General features: G+C 41.9%; 1 protein-coding gene across 5 annotated transcripts in view; it reads left to right on the top strand.

The window, feature by feature from the left end:
- fam171b (family with sequence similarity 171 member B) overlaps nt 1-22,290 on the top strand; it is a 55,203-nt gene continuing 32,913 nt past the window's right edge. The window contains exons 1-2 of one of the 5 annotated variants that reach the window (XM_073047044.1): nt 161-263; nt 549-602. In XM_073047044.1, coding sequence (XP_072903145.1) covers nt 587-602 — 16 coding nt within the window. In that variant the 5' untranslated portion in view covers nt 161-263; nt 549-586. Of the gene's footprint in view, nt 90-125; nt 264-548; nt 603-794; nt 1,083-22,290 lie in introns of those variants that run through there. The other 4 variants (XM_073047042.1, XM_073047041.1, XM_073047040.1 and 1 more) reach the window with 4 other exon arrangements.

The following is a 22,290-nucleotide window of genomic DNA, read 5'->3' as shown; positions in this document are numbered from 1 at the left end:
CTGTTGAGTAATAGAGAAAGGAACAAGGCAAGTGTTCTTTTAAACCAGGATGAGAATCTTAAACATTCTTTTGTTGCGAGAACATGAGCGTAAGTTATTGGAAGAAATGTACTGAGGAAAAACTTATTTTTCACAAAATGCAGTTATGACCTATAACTCATTTGTATAGGCAGTGAAAGTAGAACCCATTAGGTATGTATAAAAGGAAATGGACACATACAGAAAGGAGAGTCATTTACAGGGCTACAGGGAAAGAGTGGAGGGTAAGTCCTGCTGAGCTTGTCCAACAAAGACTTGGTATTATTTAGATAATACTTTGTTTTGAAGCTATTCCATAATACTTGAACAATTTAGTGATATTGTGTGATGCTTGAAGTGCTCTGAAGATTAAATTACAGCAGAGAAACGTTTTGATGTGCTCAGGTGGGTGGCTGGATGGGATGCACTGGAACAGAGAAGTCCAGGATGGGAATTTCAGTCACCCATAAGCCATATTACGGATTGGGTGCGGTAATGGAAACATTTTGACGTCAATTTTCAATTCACAGAGCCCCTACCTATTGGTCAATGAAGGAAGGAATGGAAGATGGTGACAAGTGCAGGTTTGGTCCCATACGTGGTAGAGTTATTCATAGCTTCAGTTCTAGTAAAGTGTTAATTATAACACTTGATCAGCGCGGCGTTCTGGTCATCTTCGCTCCTGCGTCGGCTGCTCGGATGGACAGGTGTTATTGCACAGCCGGGAGTTTCCTGTGGAGGGCGCCAGCTCCGCCGCCCCTCCAGAGAAATTTCCATCGGATCCGACAGCAACGAGGATCGCACCGAGCAGCAGATAAACAAACATGGGAACGTACCGGATCGCGCCGCTCCTGCTGCCTCCTTGACGCAAGCACCCACCCCGCCGGACCGCCGCCCTTAAACCATGTCCGATTCGCTCAGTTACCTAGCCTTATTTGTCCTGCTTTGCTGCAATGGGCTGAACGGTTCCATCAGGGGTAAGCCGACTGCAAAGGCTGGCGTGGAGGCGCACAATAAGACGGGGAAGCTGCACGCCCAGCATCAGCTGCCGGGCCAGAGTCCAGGTGAGGGTCGCAGCGAGCTGGGGGGGTGTTTTTTGACGGGGTTCATGCCGGGCAGGCGCAGCTCCGGAGCCGGAGCCCAGGTGGGGGTGGTGCCGGGTGCCGGGGCGCTCCGGGCCGCTTCCGAGGATGCGAGAGACGGGGCTCGCGTTGAGGAAGCAGCGCAGTGGCATTCAGCAGCAGCAACGCCTGACTCCAGAGCTTGTTGCGATGACAACCTGTTATTCCGCTTCATATTGATACCTCCGGGATGGAGAGTGCTATTTCTGTATGATGGGTTTTTTAAAAAAAAAACCCCACAAGTTAAAAAACATTAGCCCTACAAAATGTATTTTCTGTATCCCGCTCAACCAATAAAAGGCTTCCAATGATCCCGTGTTCTTTCTTGGGGGCCTGTAATCCAAACCATTTTTGTTTGGTTGAATCTTGTACCCTCGGTATCTGGTTGACGCTTCGCCGGTGTGAAATGTTCGAACCTGGCTGGAAAGTCGCTCAAATAGTGTTTCACACGCATGATCCTAGTTTAGTGTTCCAATTACACAGACACGCAATGTTAGTGTTAGAATTCATAAAATATAAGTCCGGGCATGGTTTGATATTACAACAGAAAACCTCTTCTTATGTTTTTTTCCTCGGCTGAGTGCAGCCATTTCAGCAGTTGTATTTATTTGTTAATTTGCATGTGGTTTTGATTTATTATAAAGGTGCATGTTAATTATTATGCAGGGATTTCAGTTTTGAGTATTTGTGATTATAAGATGGCAATTATGAACAATCAAGTAGACAAGCATATGGAAAGGGAGTAGTAATTCTGACTTTTGGCGGAAGGTTGATGCTGTCTTGGGTTTATATACAGACAGACAGGTGGGCCATGGTGATGTTTATCCTGTAGTCTGGTCAGGACCTGAGTAGATTAGTCAAATTATATAGAGGTATCTTCTACAGCTTGCACAATTTACCAACTACTTTGATATTTGTAAAAGGATAAGTAGGGGAAAACGGTTTTTTTATTGATTAATTTGGAATTATTGGTTACCCATGTTTTCGGACTGCAGAAATATAAGGTAGATTTTAAAACGTTAACACTCAGAAAATGCTGGAGGAACTCAGCAGGTCAGGCAGCATCTAGGGAGTGGAATTAACAGTAAACAGTTCGGGCGAGACCCTTCATCTTCAGGACTGGGTGAGTTGTGGCTAAAGGTTGTGGTCTCTGAATCCAGCTATGGCACTTTCAATAACTCCTCACCCCAGAAATGGTAGAAGAGCCTTGGGTTTAGCGTCAGGTCTCACCTGAAGCTGCAAAATTATCGGTGTTGGGAGAAAGATGCTTTCAATTGTGTAATTTCTTTCTCAAATTTCCCAACCTGCTTCATTTTGAATTGTAAGTATTTTTTGTTTTTGTGGGTGGAAAATGACTGCTGTACTTGACTACACAACTGGATCCCAAAAAACTGAAGTGAGATTGCCACACATATGTCGAGCTATCAATTAATTTAATTGTCTTTTGCATTTATTTGATATAGTTTTAGATTTATATGTTCAACATTGTAAATTGTTGAACCAACTTTAGAAAAGCAGTTCCTTGTTTAGTGAAGCAAATTAAATTCTAATAAACTAAAATGAAGTGGTACCAAAGCCAGTAAACGATATTTTAAAAAATATCAATATTCACTGTGCTTTTAAGATGATGTAGATAATTTGCATCTAGGCATTGTATTTTTTATAGCCTTTGTGGTTTCAGATCTTTGTAAGAGCTTGGGCTTTTGCATATCAAGGTTTAGAAAAAAATGCGGTGACATCTGCTGCAATAATTATTCAGGATTATAACAGTATTGTACCGGATCTTTGAAAGTCAGGACAAAGACTCTGCTGAATGAATGATTTACCAAGCTGCATTTATCTATATGCTATTTGTAGGCAGCTAGGAGTCAGTCTTCAAAGGAGTCTGTTAGCCTCCTGCATCTATGTATACTGACTAGTGGCCATTTGGGGAGGAGGTGAAACAAATCGATAAGATTTTTTTAAGATTAAGCATTGATTTACTCAAGTAAAACTAGGAAGAATGTGAATAAACTGTAACTTAAGCATGTAGATACAGTGTACAAGGACATATAGCTGGAATATACAAATATGACTTGAGAGAGTATCTTTGTTTTTGATTTGAGGATCCTTGAGTGTGGCTGTACCCTCTTCTCATCCCGTTAAACCTGCAAGTTTGAAATTGTAACTTTTTAAACTATAATGTTCTTATGGCTTTGATTATAAACTTTATGTATTAACTTTATTGTATGGTTATCGCTTACATATCCAGGACCAGTAACGTAAGGAGGTTAAATGAAGAATAACCTGCCTGCTTGTGTTATAATGCTAATAAATCCAACAACAAGCTACAATCAGAAATACACATTAAAAAAAAGTTGATTATATTTAAACTGGCCAATGGCACATAAGTGATTCTATCATGATTGCTGCTTTAAACGTGAGTGAACATGGTGTGGTTGTATACTGTGATGGGAGTCAGGAGGTTGTGGATTCTGTCACTTTCCAGAGAACGCAATCATTTCAGATTGACATTTCACAGTAGTGAGGGAGTGCCACAGTGTTGGAGATTATGTTTTCAGCTATTAAGTAGAGGCTTAATCTGCATGATTAGGTTTATTTGAAGGACAGGGTGTAAGCCCACACGTTAAGCAACCAGCCTACCAAAAACTAAGTGGATAAATGTCATATTATTTTCATTGGTGTTTTTAGATATAATGGTGTGAAAATTGACTGCAAAACAGAAGTTACAGCACCTGGATTCGGAGCCCTTTTAAGATGGCTTCAAATTATGTGGCAGTTATGTTGGTTACCTTTTAAATTATGAGAGGCAACAGCATTGGTAAACTGGTTAATTTTTGATTCATTCTGGTGCTCTGAAACGGTTCAAAGGTTCACTTATTACCAAAGTGTGTCTGCAGTATACAACTCTGAGATTTGTCTTCTCCAGACAGCCACAAAACAAAGAAAACCATGGGTCGTCCCCCCACACAAAAAACATACAGATCGCCCCAAATTCAAATTGTAACGGCAACAAGAGTGTCAACCCTCTTTTCCCCCCACTCCACATGCAGAAAAACAAATTAGGAATTGTGTGACGTCAAACTCCAAGCCCCTTCCTTGCACAAAAAAAGCTTACAAATTTAACTCACAGCCAAATGGAAAAGATTTGCATCGAAGTTTATAGAACAGTAATGAATTCAATGGGGCTTCATGTGGTATCTCAGCCTTTTTGATGCGGAAGCTGGGCGACGCAGACTGAGCGACAGATGCCCATTGATATCATCTTAAACATCCAATGTTCCAGTGTGACCAAGGCTGTTCTGTTTATGGTATGCAGTGAAGGCTGAGAGTATCGTGGCTTGGGGTATAAGCAAGTTGATGTAGGGTCCGTGAAGGAGTGGGGGCTTAGCAACTTCAAACACTGTTGGTGCTTTAAACCTAGAAAGGAGATGATTTTGGCACTTCCCAACATTACTGCCTGATAACAAGGGATGTGAAGAACAGACCAACTGAAAACTAGGATCTGCTGGTCCAAGAGACAGTGGCCTGGGAGACTCATTAATATTCGGAGGCTTTTTACTGGTGTTTGAACTGATGGTAGTGACACCTGAAGTAGTGAGATTACAACTGTGGCATTCAGTGGCAGTAAAGTGAGTGGGAGGATAGTGGATTGGCGATCAGAGGCCAAGGGAATGACTTCTAAAGAGTCAGAAGAATAGCAAGGGAAGTCCAGCATCTCTATGTGGGCCTCGTGGGAAGACTGTTGATTTTCTGTGTGTGAGGAGATCAGATTTTCTCTGGACAGAATTTATCTTTTCAATCTTTTACCACATGGGATAGGGGATTATTTGCATCTAGAGCCCTTGGGATTTTTTTTTTGTTTTGTGGTGTGCTTTCAAATTGTTACTGAATCTTCAAGTGTTTTAGAGCGGGAATCAGACAGACATGGTGCTTGATGGTTTTTAATTTCAGAAAGCTAATTTTTATATGGGTGAGTGAGTGAGTTAAGGGCTGGAGTGACCATTGACCCTTCCCTTGCGTCCTCTACACAGGAATGTGGAACAACAATTCTGGGTGACCCAGTCAGTTATGCCTAAAAATTCCATAGATCGGGGCAGCAGGAAATCACCACTATGATTTAAGTAAAGCAGCGAATGCTTATACAAGTTGCAAGAAGAGTGCGTTAGTGGGGTGGAGCTGGCTGGGGAGGTGGGGTTGGTTCTCTTGATCACTACTTGAGGAAGCCTAAATTTGCATTTTGGTTCTGAAACACCCTTTGCAAGGAAAACAGTTTTAAAAAAAAATAGCAGTTAGCGATGTATGCATTTGCAGACACTGCTCTTCACTGGGCAGTAAACCCGTGCCAACTCTAGCCATTTTGTTCCTCTGTGATGCTATCTTGCCATTCTGATGAAGGATACTTGACCCAAAACATTTATTTTGTTTCACTTCAGTGATGCTGTCTGACCTGCCAAGTGTTTAACAGCACTTATTAAAAAAAAATTAATTTCTTTACACAGTATCGCATCTGACTCATGTAGATCATGTTTCGCATGGACCACTGTTTAATGTCCCAAGAGCATAACCATTTTCACTATATTGAATGTTGTGGAATAAAAGAGGTGCTTGCCACATGGAAGAAAAACTGGCTCCCTGACAGAGAACAGACAAAGGTTAATGGTGACAAAGGGATGACTTTTTTCAGTCTGGAAGGAGCCTCCCACTAAGTCAAAAAAAAATTTTAAAAAGCAATGCTACATACACTGAGCAGGTGTTTACATTGCAGAGAGGGATGGAGAGGGTAATGGAAATATCACTGACAGGGTGAGACCAGATTGCAATGACATGTATGTATTAAGTCAATTAATAAAGCTGTCTGGCTGATAGATTTGAGAGAAATTAAAAATGGGTATGTCATAGGTGTTCCAGGGACCTGAAACCAAAAGGGAGATGCGGGAAATGCCCAGCAGTTCATGCTATGATGGTGGAGAGACAATATATAGACAGATCAAAAGCGAACTTGAGAGTTATTTGCAGTAATTAAATCTTGCCAGAAGGAAGGTGTAGTATTTTCCATCAAATTAATATTGGGCCTTGGTAGAAGGGTGCAGGGATTATGGACTGACAGACCAGAGTTGAAACACAACAGTGAATGAAACTGGTTATGAATTGTGTTTTTTTTGGGGGGCAGCATGGTAGCATAGCACTTAGAGTAACGCTTTATAGTGCCACGGATGCCAGTTCAATTTCCACCGCTATCTGTAAGGAATTTGTATGTACAGTCAGCCCTCCTTATCTGTGAGGGATTGGTTCCGGGACCCCTCGCCGATACCAAAAAATGCGGATGCTCAAGTCCCTTATTCAGCTTGTCTCAATACGCTGGACCTTAGGACCTAGCGGAACCACAGACCTTATTTAACCTGTCTCAGTGCGGTGGACTTTAGAACCCGGTGGCAGAGATCTGAATCCGCAGTGTTTCTGTTCACGAAAATAATCACGATCACGATTGAAAATAAAGTGGAAATAATAAAGCAATCGGAAAGAGGTGAAACGCCATCGGTCATTGGAAAAGCGTTCGGCTACATCGGTCAACGATCGGAACAATTTTAAAGGATAAAGTGAGAAAGGCTCTGTCTACCCCGATGAAAGCTGCAATTATTACTAAGCAACGCAGTGGTTTAATTATTGGGTTTTGTGTTTTTAATCCTCCACATCAACCTGACACGGTGGAGAGCGCACTCGGGAGCGATCTGTCTCTGGATTGAACTTGGGAACTTCTGTTCCTGAGCCCGGTGCTGAAACATATGTTCTTAAGTGTTTTAAGTGCGTAAAATATATACTGTATACTAAGACAAACGTTTGACTAACTGACGCTAAATAATACCGGATGTACCTGTTCCGACTTACTTAGTAAGAGAACTTCTGATTTTTTCGATCCCGATCCACGATAACCTACGCACATCCTCCCGTATACTTTAAATCATCTCTAGATTACTTATAATACCTAATACAATGTAAGTGCTATGTAAAATAGTTGTTATACTGCATTGTTTAGGGAATAATGACAAGATAAAAAAAGTCTGTACGTGCTCCAACAAGTGCTGGAAGAGCACTTCCGGGTTTTCGCGATTCGTGGTTGGTTGAATTCGCGGATAAGGAGGGCCGACTGTACGTTCTCCCTGTGACCACATGGGCTTCCAGTGGGTGCTCCAGCTTCCTCCCACATTCCAAAGATATACGGGTTCGTAGGTCATTTGGTCACTTGGACGTATTTGGGTGACATGGGCTCGGTGAACCAGAAGGGTTACCGTACTGTGAATAATAAAAATAAATATCTCTTACCTTTTTAATATGTTATGGACATGATTTATTAAACTGAGTTTAACCTTGCCCCAGTTAGTGATCTTGCAAATTCTTGTCCTCCTCATTTTATTTTTCTCCCTTCAGGAGGTAGTCCCAGCACCCCCACAAAGGGAAGCTTGGGTCTTTGTAAAGCTGTTGACATGCGGGAGCTGCAGGAAACCACAGTTGCTTAAGTATCTCATTATTTTATCAGGCATCCATCTCACGTTTCAATAATGTGTTTCCAGTCCAAGTCAGATGAGTCTTACGGATTGCTAGACTCTGATCGATGTCTTGCTGCAGTTCAAACTTGGTGTTTTCTACTGCTAGATATTACTGGAATTTGCAAAAAGCAAAATTGATCTGTCTTCTTTCAGTGACATTGTGGTGAATGATGTGCTGTTTTAAACCCCTCCTCCACCCCTCACCAATGTACAATTCCTTAAACAGTATTTTTTAATGATTGTCCATGATTTGAGCACTAGGTTAAGTAGTGAAGAGATACTTCAGCCTTGGTAAATCAGTTCTGATCACGGTTAATTTACAATGTCATATTCCTTGGGATATAAAATCCTATGGGTGTGTTTATGCTTTAATGTAGATTCCATGTAAATTATATTTTACTACCTCTTTCTCAGTATCAGAATGATACCAAAAAAGAATCTCTCTATGGGAGATCCTCCTTTAAAACCTGTTTAATAAGTGTTCAGATTTTCAGCTTGCTCTGCTGTCTTGATAACGTGAACTCTTGCTGCCACTCAAGCTATTAAAGATTTAACAAGCAGATGGGATCTATAGTCACACTGTCAAATGGTATATGTGCCGAATTCTGTTGTTTGGTTGAGAGAATAATTGTAAAAGTGAATGTGAGCAAGGCAGTACCTGTTCAGAGCCAGTCATATCAGACCAGCAGCTACTGTATTGCTGTAGCCATAGAAGTAACTAAGGCTCTGCATCTTTCAGTGATTTGCAAACCGTTACCTACAACCCACCATAAAATATGCCTAACATTCTTTAAAGATTGAACGTTCTTTAATTCTTCCTGTGTTCGGTCAAAAACCCCTGATAGTTTACTGGGTAAATGTCACAGCTGTGCAGAGGTTCCAAGGTTAGACCTGCTGTGTATTCCAAAGCTACCATAAAATTGGCTTCCAGCCAGCAAGTCTAGAGCAGCCCTTGGTGTCATCAAAGTAACAGGGACAGATTTGCCACAGCTGATGTGTGAAAGTGTGTCACCCGCGCCCTCCTGATTGCTGCTAGTCTTCAGAGCATTCTGACTTAAACTCAGCGTCTATGACTGCATTCTGCAATAAACTGCTCGTTTATTGATTCTATTGAAAGAGCAACAGCATTACTCCATCACTGTTGCAGTGTTCACTACCGTAGACGAATGCAAGAAGTAGATAGGTAAGTGAGGGAGAGGAGGAAGAGTAGGGAAATGAGGGGAAGAGATTAAATAAGACCATAAGGTTTAGAAGCAGAACTCAGCCATTGAATCTGTTGTGCCATTCAGTCATGACTGTCAGTTCTTTCTCTCTCAACCCCATTCTCCTGCTATCTCCATGAAACCCTTAATCCCTTTACCAGACAAGAATGTATCCATCTCTGCCTTAACTACATCCAGTGATTTGGTCACCACACAAGGAGATCAACAAATAGGTCTCCATAACTTGGTTCTGGAACTATAAATAGACTAGTAGGATTCTGGTACATAAATATTGACCAGTTCAGCTTTTGCAGTTGATATGTTTCTGTGCTGCATTTGCTAAATAAATGCCAAGATGGCACCGGTGAACCACAGCAACATGTCGTGGAATTGCTTTCAAAACTTCTAGATGTACCTCTTCTGAATTATTGTCACTGCAATCTGCAGCCTATACTTTCCTTTTAAGCAATGTACTTTAGAACCATCTTAATGAACTTGCGATTTCACTATTATCTGAAGGACTTGGCGGACTTAACTCTCAAGCATGTAGGTACCGCACCTTTAAGTAGACAAAGTTACATCGTCAGTGCTGGAAGAGAGGGAGGAGGGGGGAGGACTCTGAGTCTGACTGAAACCCAAGAAATGAAGTTCCTTTAGCAAGCATCTAGTTAGCAAATATACACTCACTGGAGAACAGTATCAAGGGCCTAAGGGCAAGATTGTTGTATTGGTGGAAAATGAGGAATTGCTACATTCTGTATTTTATAGAGAGATGGCTCACTCTGGACACGCAGGATACAGGTGTGCCCCGTTTCTTGAACGTTCTTTTTATGTCAACTCGCTGTTATGAAAGACCTACATTAGTTACCTGTTTTCGCTAACAGAAGGTGTTTTCACTGTTGGTAGCACGCGCCGAGCAGCCAAGTTCCTCCCCCAGAACTGCATTTTAGCTGCCATTGCTTAAACACGTGCCTGTGAGCATCTGTGCTTTATGTCGATTTATTTTGTGTATCCGTTAGCAAGATGAGTTCTAAGGTATCGGAAAAGCCTAAAAGAGTGCGTAAGGGTGTTACAGTTAGCGTAAAACTAGACATAGTTAAGCATTTCGATCGTGGTGAACAAATTAAGGACATAGTTTGGCCCAGGAGGCTGGGTTTGTGGAAGTTGACAAAGATGATGTTGAAGAGGTTTTGGCATTCCATGACCAAGAACTGAGAGATGAAGAGCTGATGAAGAGGAAAGGATAACAATTGAAATTGAACGCAAAAGCGAACGGCCTGAAAGTGAAGTCGTCCAGGAACTGAATGGGAAGCAATTACGTGAGATTTTCGCTGTGATTGACAACACTGCATTGATTGCAGAAAAGTATGACTTTAATTTTGAAAGGGTACGTAGGTTTAGGGCATATTTGCAAGATGGTTTGAGTGCTTACAAAGAACTGTATGATAGAAAAATGCACAAGGCTAAGCAGTCAAGCATACTGTCGTTTTTCAAGCCTTGCACATCAGCCACAGCGGACGATGAACCTCGACCTTCGCCATCGAGGCAGGCAGACATAGAAGAAGGTGTCCTACCTACCCTGTTGGAAACAGACTACGATGAGATGACATCCCAGTCTCCTCTACTTCCCACCACCCCAACATCCGACGATTCAGCCTAACACACCATCATCAGTTTGCTCGCTCTCTTTTCGATTCCAGTAAGCGAAACTATACTGTACATACATTATTTCTACTTTATATAGGCTGTGTATTTTTATGTGTTATTTGGTAGCTTCATAGCTTAAAAGTTACTGGAAAGAGTGCTTCTGATGGGAGCGCTTGCACTGTGTGTTTCTGCCGGGGGCACTTGCACTGTGTGTTTCTGCCGGGGGCACTTGTGCCGGGTGTTTCTGCCGGGGGCACTTGCGCCGGGTGTTTCTGCCGGGGGCACTTGCACCGGGTGTTTCTGCCGGGGGCACTTGCACCGGGTGTTTCTGCCGGGGGCACTTGTGCCAGGTGTTTCTGCCGGGGGCACTTGCACTGTGTGTTTCTGCCGGGGGCACTTGCACCGGGTGTTTCTGCCGGGGGCACTTGTGCCAGGTGTTTCTGCCGGGGGCACTTGTGCCAGGTGTTTCTGCCGGGGGCACTTGCACCGGGTGTTTCTGCCGGGGGCACTTGTGCCAGGTGTTTCTGCCGGGGGCACTTGCACCGGGTGTTTCTGCCGGGGGCACTTGTGCCAGGTGTTTCTGCCGGGGGCATTTGCACCGGTGTTTCTGCCGGGGGCACTTGCACTGTGTGTTTCTGCCGGGGGCACTTGTGCCAGGTGTTTCTGCCGGGGGCACTTGTGCCAGGTGTTTCTACTGGGGGCACTTGTGCCGGGTGTTTCTGCCGCGAGTGCTGCCGAGAGCGCTTGCGTGAGATTTTCACTGCGGTGGACAGTGCTGCAATGATTGTAGAAAAGTATTCCTACATTATATAGGCTGTGTATTTATCAGATCATTCCTGCTTTTACTATATGTTACTGCTATTTTAGGCTTTATGTGTTATGTGGCATGATTTGGTAGGTTATTTTTTGGGTCTGCGAACGCTCACAAATTTTCCCCATATAAATAAATGGTAACTGCTTCTTCAGTTTACGACATTCCAGCTTATGAACTGTTTCATAGGAACACTCTACCTTCGAATAGCGGGGGAAACTGTATGTCAGTCAGACCCTAAGGCCTCTCAATACACAGTACGGACTAGACAGCTGACTGAGACAAGGCAAATGGTGGGGGTTTGTGTTTCATGATAAGCTCTTCATGGTGCTTTGATGTAGCGGTCTTGTTGCACTTTTATTCTCCCTACCTGGAACACCTAATGATTAGTTGCCAACCATTCTGCTCGTCAAGAGGTTTTTCAGCCTTTTCCCAACTACATAGAAATCCTGGATGAACCATGCTGAGGGCCAGATTAGTGGCATTTAGATCTGGTGATCAAGTAAGATGCAAGAGTTCCAGGAATGATCTCCAGAAAGCCATCTTACATTTGAAGTGGCATTTTCAAACCAAAATTGAATTACTGATGGATGGTCGAAAGCTGTGGCAGTGCTTGAATGCCATCACCTCGTTAAGTGAAACCAAGTGGCATAGGAAAGCTCATCCCAGATGAGCTCAATAGCTTCTATGCTCATTTTGACTGTCAAAGCATGGAAGAATCTTCATGATCTTCCACAGCTCCCGATGACTCTGTGAATCTGAGTCTGGCATGAGAATATCCTTCAGATGTTCAGAAAAGATCTGTGCTGATCATCTGGCTGAAGTGTTCACCGATGTCTTTAACCTCACATTTTGATCGTCTGATGTACCTACCTGTTTTAAGCAAGCTTCAATTATAACTGTGCCTAAGAAGGACATGGTAACCTGCCACAACGACTATTGTCTAGTCCCACTTACATCCACGGTGATGAAACATACCAACTCCTGCTTGAGAAACAACTTTAATCCACCCCAGGTCCACAGCAAATGCTATTTCATTGTCTGTTCACTCAATCCAGGAACATCTGGACAGTAAAAATGCATGCATCTGATCTCTTTGTTGGCTACAGCTCAGCATTCAATACTATCATCCCTCAAAACTAATCAATAAGTTTCAAGAATTTGACCTCAATACCTCCTGGCAAATGGATCTTTGGTGTCCTCACCTGCTCACTCCAGTCAGTTCAGATTGGGAACAACATCTCCTCCAGAATCTCCATCAGCACAGGTGCAACTCAAATTTGTGTGCATAGCTCCCTGCTCACTCACTTTATTCGTAAGACTGTGTGGCTAAACATATCTCCAATGCTATATTCAAGTTTGTTGATGACATCACTGTCGTTGGCCAAGTTAAAGGTGGTGACGAATCTGCAGATGAGAGGGAGATTGAAAATCTGGCTGCATGGTGCCACAGCAACAACCTGTCACTCAATGTTAGCAAGGCCTAGGAGCTGATTATTGACTTTAGGAGGAGGAATCCAGAGGTCCATGAGCCAGTCCTCGCTGGGGAATTACAGGTGGGGAGGGTCAGCAACTTGAAATTCCTTGGTGTTTTCATTTCAGCGGATCTGTCCAAGGCCCTGCATGTAAGTGCCATTACGAAGAAATCTCAACAGCACTTCTGCTTGCTTTGAAGCTGGTGAATATGTCATTCCGAATCTAAAACTGACAGACTTCAATAGGTATGTGATGGAGAGTATATTGATTGGTTGCATCATGGCTTGGTATGGAAACATAAATGCCCTTGAATGAAAGTTCCTACATGCTCTCTTCTCACTGCTGCCACCTGGAAGATAGTGCAGGAGTCACAGGATCACACCACCTCGTTCAGGCATGGGTATTACCCCTGAACTATCAGGCACTTGAACCAAAGGGGATAACCTCACTCAACTTCACTTGTCCCAGCACTGAAGTGTTCCCACAACTTAGACTCACTTTCAAGGTCTTCTCATCTCATGTTCTTGATATTTATTTATTGCTTGTATATTTATTTATTGATTGATTGTGTATTTGTCAGTTTGTTGTCTGTCCTGTTGATCTTTTATTGATTCTATTGTGTTTCTTGAATTTACTGTGTATGCCCGCAAGAAAATGGATCTCAGGGTCGTATATGGTGACATATATGTACTTTGATAATAAGTTTATCTTGTACTTTCTAATTCTATAATTCATTTCACCTAGTGATTTCCTTTCCTAGAGATTTTTCATTATTTTCAATTGGTTCTGACTCTAAATCCAGTGTCTCAGATCGTTGGTGATTGCATCATTGCTGCATTTATCCTTCTGCTGAGTGTGATGTCAAACCCCCACCATCTTTCAGAGCTCCAGAGGCTCCATGTTCTCTATAATTGTCAAGTTGGTTAAAATCCATCATGTCAGCGGCTGAGCCTCTGAGCGATCGAACAAGGATAAATTGTGGGAATGGAATGGAGGGAGCCCTCCCTGTCAGCAAGAGAGGAATTGCCAAGCTGGAAATCTGTGATGCTTCTCTTCTGGGAAGCAATTATTGAGATCTATTTACTCAGAAAGATTCTGAAACTCTTCTTGCGCTATGATTTTGGGGGAGGTTTAGGGTCAAGGGTCATGTGCTTGGCAATGACAAGTGCCCATCTGTCAGTTTTATTTGTACTCTAATAATGTCGGAATTGTACACAAGCTGAGTGGTGCTTCCCATTAAAGGCAGCAAATTTAGCAGGAAGAGCATGATAGCGGTGGCAGCCAGTAAATATACTTAGGACATATTGGCGCTGTACGGTGAGCTAAGTGAATTCTTAATGCTTGTTTACATTACCGGAGGCCCAGGCAAGAAAAGGACCTGCAGCTGAAAACTTTAATGGCTCTGCTCAGAATAAGAGCAGGATTTAAGTAAGCCTCAACCACTAAGTAGCTTCTGATCTCTGATTCCCTGGTTTAATTGTTCGAAGGAAAGAGGCAGGACCATATAACATTTGACAGATTTTTTAAAAATATACTGCATGCATCATATTAAAGTAATTGGAAATAAAGTTGGGAAAATTTAATAGGCTGACTAGATATATATATATCTGTGTGTGTGTGAAATACATCGAAGGGAGAGGTAGCTTCGGATATCTGTTTAAGAGAACAAAAACTGTGGTTTGTTGCCAGTACATGTAAATGTGGGAAAGGTTTGTTACTCGGAATCTCATTCAGTCTCCACATCTTTTGCTGCACATGCTCTACAGCTCTGTGTTTGCTCAGTTAGCATGGTTTCTGCAAACACTGCTTCTCACTTGTAACAAATATTGATGCAGAAATTCAATTTTCAGGAACAGTTATTGTCTGTTTCCCAAGGGATGATTAGAGAGATCAGGTCTGCTCCTGGGATTTTGCTGCCTGTCCCCTAATATGTGGTATTGGATCAGTTTTTATTTTCTCAATGCCTTTATTTCTTTTTGTTATCTGTTGCTGGGTGGTGATATATATCCCACATGGATATTTAATTTTTCCAACAGTAATAGTTTGTATTAAATGCTAATCCCTACTCCCTCTATAGCCTTAAGCAATTCTGACAAGACATTCTTATTGTCTGCACAGAATGAATGATTTGATAAGTTTTTTTTGTATTGTATTAGATTGCACACTGTTGCTTTCTGAATAACTTGGGACCAGTAAAATAATGAGTGCAGTGCATTGGTCATATATTCATGGATAAGTCAGAAAATAAAACATGCCCTATTGCTTCTTTAAGAACACAGGACATGAGAGGTGGATATCCAAAATAATTGACTGTATTTAAGGTTTTTTTAAAAACAAATCCAAAATGGTCAAGTTTGCATTTCCTTTATTTTTGCTTTTTCTGGATTTCCTCTGAACTTTGGCAGAGAACTTGATGCCTTCTCTGCAACTATAATTCCTCACTTTCTACTAACATTCATCCAGTGTTGCAGGATTCAGATTGTACTACAGAGCTAGTGCATATCCTGCCACTTTTGTTCATCATTATAGAAATGTTTCCTGTCCTGGCTTTTCAGCCCATTTCTTCTCTAAAATGCTCAGACTTCTGAAATGAACATACAGTACAAGTTCAGCTAGTGATCCACAATCAATAAGAGAAAACAGTCGTCACAGAATGTAACTAGTTTTAATTTGCTTCGATAGTTTTGAATATGTAACAGAATCTAAATTCATTTACAAACAGAAATTATTTTATCTTAGAAGAAACTATTTTTGAATTTCCCTGTAGTCTTTCTGCCTTCTCTTGGTATTTAGCTACTGTTTAAAAAGCTGGTGGATTTTTAAAAATGTAATTTAACTTATCCATTCTGAATCTTGAAAAATGAAAGAAGTGCACATCACAATCAGCGTTTGTAAAATAAAAACAGTAAACAGTTAACATCATGAAGGCAATCCTTCCTCAGCATGATGAGTTGTTGGAGAGACAAGTCAAAGAAGATGCTTTGATTAGTGGTGGGAAGCAGATCTTCAGTCTGTGTGTCAAAAAGATTGTCAAATCCTGAAGAAGATTGGGTGGGTATTGGAAGTGGTGAAAAGGATATAATGAGGGAAATAATATTTCTGAAGGAAGTATTGGTGCACTTCTACTTAATGTTTAAAATTATTTGAGGGAGATGTTTTAAAAAAAAATTATAAGGATAAATGGCTCCGTTTGAAAACTTTGGAGGACGAAAAGTAGATTGATTGGGAGAGAAGACAGGCAGAAAGAAAAATAGTATTTGAGATGAAAGTATAATCTTGCTGGGTGGTACAGTACATGTAAAATAAAGGTAAATTTATTACTGAAGTACATACATTATATGTCACTATACAGCATACAACCATGAGATTCATTTTCTTGCAGGCATATCCAGTAAATCCAAGAAACACAATAGAATCAATGAAAGACTGCGCCCAACAGGGTGGACAAACAACCAATGTGCAAAACACAGCAGAGTGTGCAAAACACAGCAGAGTGTGCAAATATGCAAATACAAAAGAGGGTATAAAACAATAAGTATTGAGAATATGAGATGAGTCTTTGAAAGTGAGTCCATAGGCTGTGGAAACTGTTCAGTGATTGCGCAAGTAAAATTATCCACATTGGTTCAAGCATCTGATGGTTGAGGGTAATAACTGTTCCAGAACGTTGTGGTATGGGTTCTGAGACTCCTGTACCACCACCTTGATGGTAACATCAAGAAGAGAGCATGGCCTGTATGTGTGTGTGTAGGGAGGAAGTGGTGGGTTTGGGTGTCCTTGATAATGGACGCTGCTTTCCTGCAACAGTGCTCTGTGGCGAAGAAGGCTTTACTGGTGATGGACTGGGTTGTATCTACTTTTTGTAAGATTTTTCCATTCCAGGGCATTGGTGTTTCCATACCAGGCTATGATGGAATCAAACAATATATTCTCCACCACACATCTTTATTAGAAGTTTGTAAAAGTTTTAGATGTCATGCTAAATCTTCTCTAATTTTTAAGGAAGTAGAGCTGCTACTCTATTTTCTTCATAATTGCACTTAACTGTGTCATCAGCAAACTTGAATACGTGCTTAGTCTCCCAGTATAAGTATATGTGAGTTGAGCAAGGGGCGAGTCATACAGCCTTCTGCTGTACCTGTGCTGATGGAGATTGTGGAGGAGATTTTGTTGTCAATCCGACTGGCTCAAGTCTGCAAGTTTGGAAATCAAGGATCCAGTTGCACAAGGAGGTATTGAGGTCATGGTCTTGAAGGTTATTGATTAGTTTTGAGGAAATAAATTGTATTCAGTATAGAGCAGTAGTCAAATGAACAGCTTCCTGATGTATGCATCTTGGCTGTCCAGATGTTCCTAGGTTGAGTGACAAGCCAATGAGATGGCATCTGCTTGTGGACCTGTTGTGTTGGTAGACAAATCGGAGTGTGGATCCAAGTTGTTCCTCAGGCAGGAGTTGATATGTGTCATCTCCAACCTCTCAAAGTACTTCATCTCACTGTATGTAAGTCGTACTGGACGAGTAAGCGTTCGGCACGGACTAAAAGGGCCGAGATGGCCTGTTTCTGTGCTGTAATTGTTATATGATAATCATTGAGGCAAATTATCATGATCTTCTTGGGTACCGGTATAATTGAAGCCTACTTGAAGCAGATGGGTACTTAAACTGCCAAAGTGAGAGATTGAAGATATCGGTGAACACTTCAACCAGTCGATCAGCACAGGTCTTTAGTATTCAACCAAGTATCCTGTCTGGGCCTGATGCTTTCCATGATTCACTCTCCTGAAGGATGCTCTCATATCAGTCTCAGAGACTGAAATCATGGGGTCATTGGGGTCTATGGGAGTCCGTGAAGGTACCTCCATGTTTTGACAGTCAAAGTGGGCATAGAAGGCATTGAGCTTATCTGGAACCGAAGCCTTGTCACCTATGATGTTTGTTTTCACTTTGTAGGAGGTGAAAGCATTCAAGCTCTGCCACACCTGTTACGCATTTGTCAATGATTAAAATTTGATTCAGAATTGCCACTTGGCATGTGAAATGGCTTACCTCGATTTCTTGTATCTTACTTGGTTGCTGGATCTGAATGCCACTGATCTAGTCCTCAGCAGATTGTGGATCTCGTAGTTCATCTGAGTTCTTGAGCACAGTCCAGTCTACCAACTTGAAGCAATCCTGTAGCCACTCCTCTGCCTCCTGTGACTGCCTCTTTGTTGTTCTCATCTCTGGAGCTTCGCTCTTTAGGCTCTGCCTATATGCAGGTAGGAGAAGTACATCAAGTGATCAGATTTTCTGAAATGTGGTCTAGGCATGGAACGGTAGGAATTTCTAATCACAGTATAGCAGTTTTCCAGTGTGCTACAAGTTGTAGGCTGATAATTGAGCAGAGATTTCTTCACAGAAGCCTGATTGAAGTCCCTGATTATGGCTTGAAATGAGTTGGGGTGGACTGTTTCTTGTTTGGTGATGGCAGCATTCAATACCTCAAGTACCTGATTTACATTGGCTTTTGGAAGCATATGAACTATAGTCAGGATCGCACAGGAAAATTCTCTTGATAAGTATAATGGTCGACATTTAATTGTTAGATGTTCCAGATTGGTGGGAACAAAAGTACAACAAAGAGTTTATCTTGAAATATAGTCCCCCCTCTTTTGCCTTCTCTAAAACTGCAATTCGGTCCATCCTGTGTATTGAGAAGTCTTCGGGTCTTACCCATATATCTGGTATGTCTGGAATGAGCCATATCTCCTTGAAACAGAGAACACAGCAATTGCTCATTTCCCTCCAATGCAGCAATCTTGCTCTTAGATCCTCAGTCTTGTTCTCCAGTGACTGTACATTTACTCTCAAGATGCCAGGCAGAGCAATTCAATTTCCTCTGTGTTTCAGCCTGTCTTGGAGTCCTCCCCTCCTCTCTCTCTTCCGCCCATGGCAATGTACTTTCATGTGCTGAATGATGCCGTACCTGCATGCTTGAGAGTTAAGTCTGCCGAGCCCTTCAGAAGATCGCAAAATTGCTAGTTCATTACGACAGTATACCCTGCTTAAAGGGAAATAGCAGGCTGCAGTGAGAGTAATTCAAGAGGTATATTTAGAAGTTTCTAATACAATAGTATTAAAAACTTTCAGTCAGTGGGAAAGCATTGACATTCATAATTGATCTGGAGTAAGTTCCCTGGCAAGAATTTCCCATTTTATCTGGACATCGGTTAATGGTCACTACTGGTGCCAGCAGTTTTGACATGCAGCCAACTTGATTGTACTCTATTTATTGATTGAATTTGTAGTTGAAGCAACTGAACTTCCTTCATTGGGACAGAGGAAGGTGCAAACAACAGCCTGTTCTGAATACAGCCTGAACTGGAGGTGTAGCAAGTCATCCTCGCTGAGGGACTGATGGATCAGAAAACTGAATCAGAAATTGGGGGCTTTCCACTGTAAATTCCACATGCAGTAATCCCAAACATTGCTGATTCCTGGAATAGTAAAATAATCGGCAATTGTTTTGCTCTTAATGGGATGGAAAATCTAGGATTTTACGTCCATCCATTAATTACATTTAAAATAAATTGTAAAAGGGCAAGTTCCCATCGTCCCACAACTTTTATTCACTCAAAGGCTTTAAAACAGAAATGTCAAGAGGTTCTCGTCTCTCCTGTGGTCCAATGTAAGCATCAAACAAGCAGAAAACAATAGATTTATTTTAGATTACTGACATTGATATTGGGGCTGACTTAAAAAGGGTCGAGGTGCTGCTCCAACAGGTCTCCAAAGACCAAGAAAGATATAGTTATAGTGAGGACTGCGAGAGTATAGGGTAGAGGTGGCAGGATGACCTGGAGTGCATTTGGCAAACTGGGTGCAGACCCAGTAGGGGGGCAGCTCAAGCTGACGTGAAAGGGAGACGGTAGGCTTGAGATGGAGTGGATATGAAAGAGTCCGAGCACACTATGTAGGGTGAGCCAGGCAGGGACGGACAGAGCAGAGGAGCAACTAGAAGCAGGCTGGGTAACGTGAAGAGATGCAGGCTGATGAGCTAGTGTATCTGCTAAGGCGAAGTCTGAATAGACTGAGAAGGTGGCAAACGATGGAGGGTAGAGAGTTTGTGGTGGCATAGAGAAGGTGGCAGAATAACCCAGAATTCATCTGGCAAAGTGGATGTGGAGACACCAGACTGCAGACGAAGCCGATCTGAAAAGGAGAGGCAGGGTGGAGCAGCAGGGGATACACCAGTGTGTAATGCTAGCAATCCTGAAAGGAATACAGCAAGGTCCAGCACAAGTGGACATGAAAGGAAGATGGCAGAATGTAGATGTAGACTGAGTGGATGTGAAAGAGTAGAGGGTGAACCAGGAGCAGGGATGGACAGAGTGAAGGAAAGCGCAGCGTTGGTTGAAGCAGGTAAAGCAAGGTGTTTCAAAGTGGTCTGTGAACTGAGAAGGAGATGTGGATGCAGCAGGGTGAAGCAGAAAGAGAAATGATGTAGGTAAATACAGACAGTGCTTATAGGTAGAGGGTTGTCATAGACATGGGCCGATGGGCCTGTTTCTAAGTTGTAGGACATTCAGATTCTCACTATATCAACCTGAATGATACCAATCTACTGAAATGGGGTGTAGATGGCTACAGACAGATAGCAAACAATACTTCATAGATATTTTCACTGGAAGTATGAGGAGAAGCAATGTAACCTTTGTAGCCCTCAGGTTCGGCTAGCGGCTTCATCTCGGGGAAGACCGCTTCCGGCCCAGCCAAACTTGAGAAATCTTGTTTGGGTGGATGCTGTGTGATGTGTTCCTTTGTTATAAATCAGTACCACGACATAGCAAACAGTACACAATATGCAATTAAATGATTGAGCTTTATAATTATTAATATGACTGTAGGTCAATAAAAAAACAAAAAAAAAGAAAAGGGGCCCATTCTCATGAAACAGTCTAATGCGCAATGTTGGAGCTCACTGTTTTCCCGTCTGTTCATTCTCCATCGATTTCCCCCCAGGCATTGTCGACTCCCGACCCCATTCCAAGTCCACTCCACTCTGTCCTGCAGTCTGACTTCCCCGTTCTGGCATCTTCTCCCTCCATCTTCCGCCGAACAAAAGACTGCAAAACCTTTCAAGCACGCAAGAAAGAAAAACACCTCCCTTCATTGGACAGCACACATGCCAAAGCCCCCGTTATCTCTAGTTATAACCCAAACACTGTGCTACAGAGAAACTATTACATAGGCTGTGAAACCTTTCCCAGGTCGCTACACCTTAACAACTCAGTTCAAAGCATGTAGTGGCGGGGTAGTGGTGATTCATGGAAACATTAACTAACATGGCAGGGCATAATAGGAGTGGTTAGCAAAATTTGTGGAATCTTGGGCTCCTTAAGTAAAGTTAATGGATATAGAACAGGAAAGTAATGCTGGTCAAAGAAAAAAGTCTGCAGATGCTGTGACGTGAAATAAAACACAAAATCCAAGGAAGAGCACATTAGTTCCAGGAGCAACATTAGCGAGAAAAATAAAATTGGAATAATTGACTCTTTATGCAGAACTTTAAGCAGTAGTTGGGCCACTTGCAGTGTCTGGTCAGTTGGTAATAGTTTTATAGAACAGTATTTATTCAGCAATTGCACCTGGACATTAATGCTGAGACCTGTGCGTGTGTGTGTGTATGTATATATATAATATAGAAAATGCTTTGAGGTATTTAGGTCAAATAGGACCAGCTGAGATGGACATCTCAACTGGCATGGATGAGTTGAGCCAGAGGGCCAGTTTCTGTTCTGTAAGACTGAGAGGAGGAATGTGAACGGGATTACCGATGAAGTATAGGTTTACCATGAATTTACAGTGGGGCTATACAGACTATTGGTTGGAGACTGTGAACAGGTTTGAAATGAAGATGCACAAGAAACCATAAATGCTGCTGACTGGCCACAGTAAATTCTGTGAAATTTAAACCTAAACAGGTTTGTGATTTTTTTTCTGTACTGTACAAATTGTGGTCCTTGCCGTGAAAACAATCCTGTTATTAAGGGAGGTTTCCAGCCATGTCTTCTCTGCAGTTAAGAATTTTTATGATTGAATTGGGATATCTGCTGATATTTCAGATGTATTTGTGAAAAGATTGATAATTTACATTTTATCCAGAGATGTCAAAAAATTATGGGTATATTAACTATTTGTAAAATAGTATTGGTTGAATGCAGTGTTATGTAAAAATGTAGATGAGGTAACTTGCAGAATTAAATAGAGTCCCATGGGAACAGATAATTCCAGAAGCCCCCACAAAGCAGTAAACTGGTTGTTACACATTAATGCAAATCTATGAATGAAACAGAAATAAAGAAGGTAAATATATAGGCAGGAGAAATCTCAGCTACAAAGCCTTTGAATGCAAATAAAATGTACTTTTGCTGGAAGTTTGGTGTCTCTGCTAGGTGTTAAAATTTCAGTGCAAATCTGCTCTCAG

The sequence above is a fragment of the Hemitrygon akajei genome, chromosome 5, assembly GCF_048418815.1.
Source record: "Hemitrygon akajei chromosome 5, sHemAka1.3, whole genome shotgun sequence".
NCBI lineage: Eukaryota > Metazoa > Chordata > Chondrichthyes > Myliobatiformes > Dasyatidae > Hemitrygon > Hemitrygon akajei.
The sequence above is the reverse complement of the archived record's forward strand: the minus strand, read 5'-3'. Positions and strand labels throughout refer to the sequence as shown.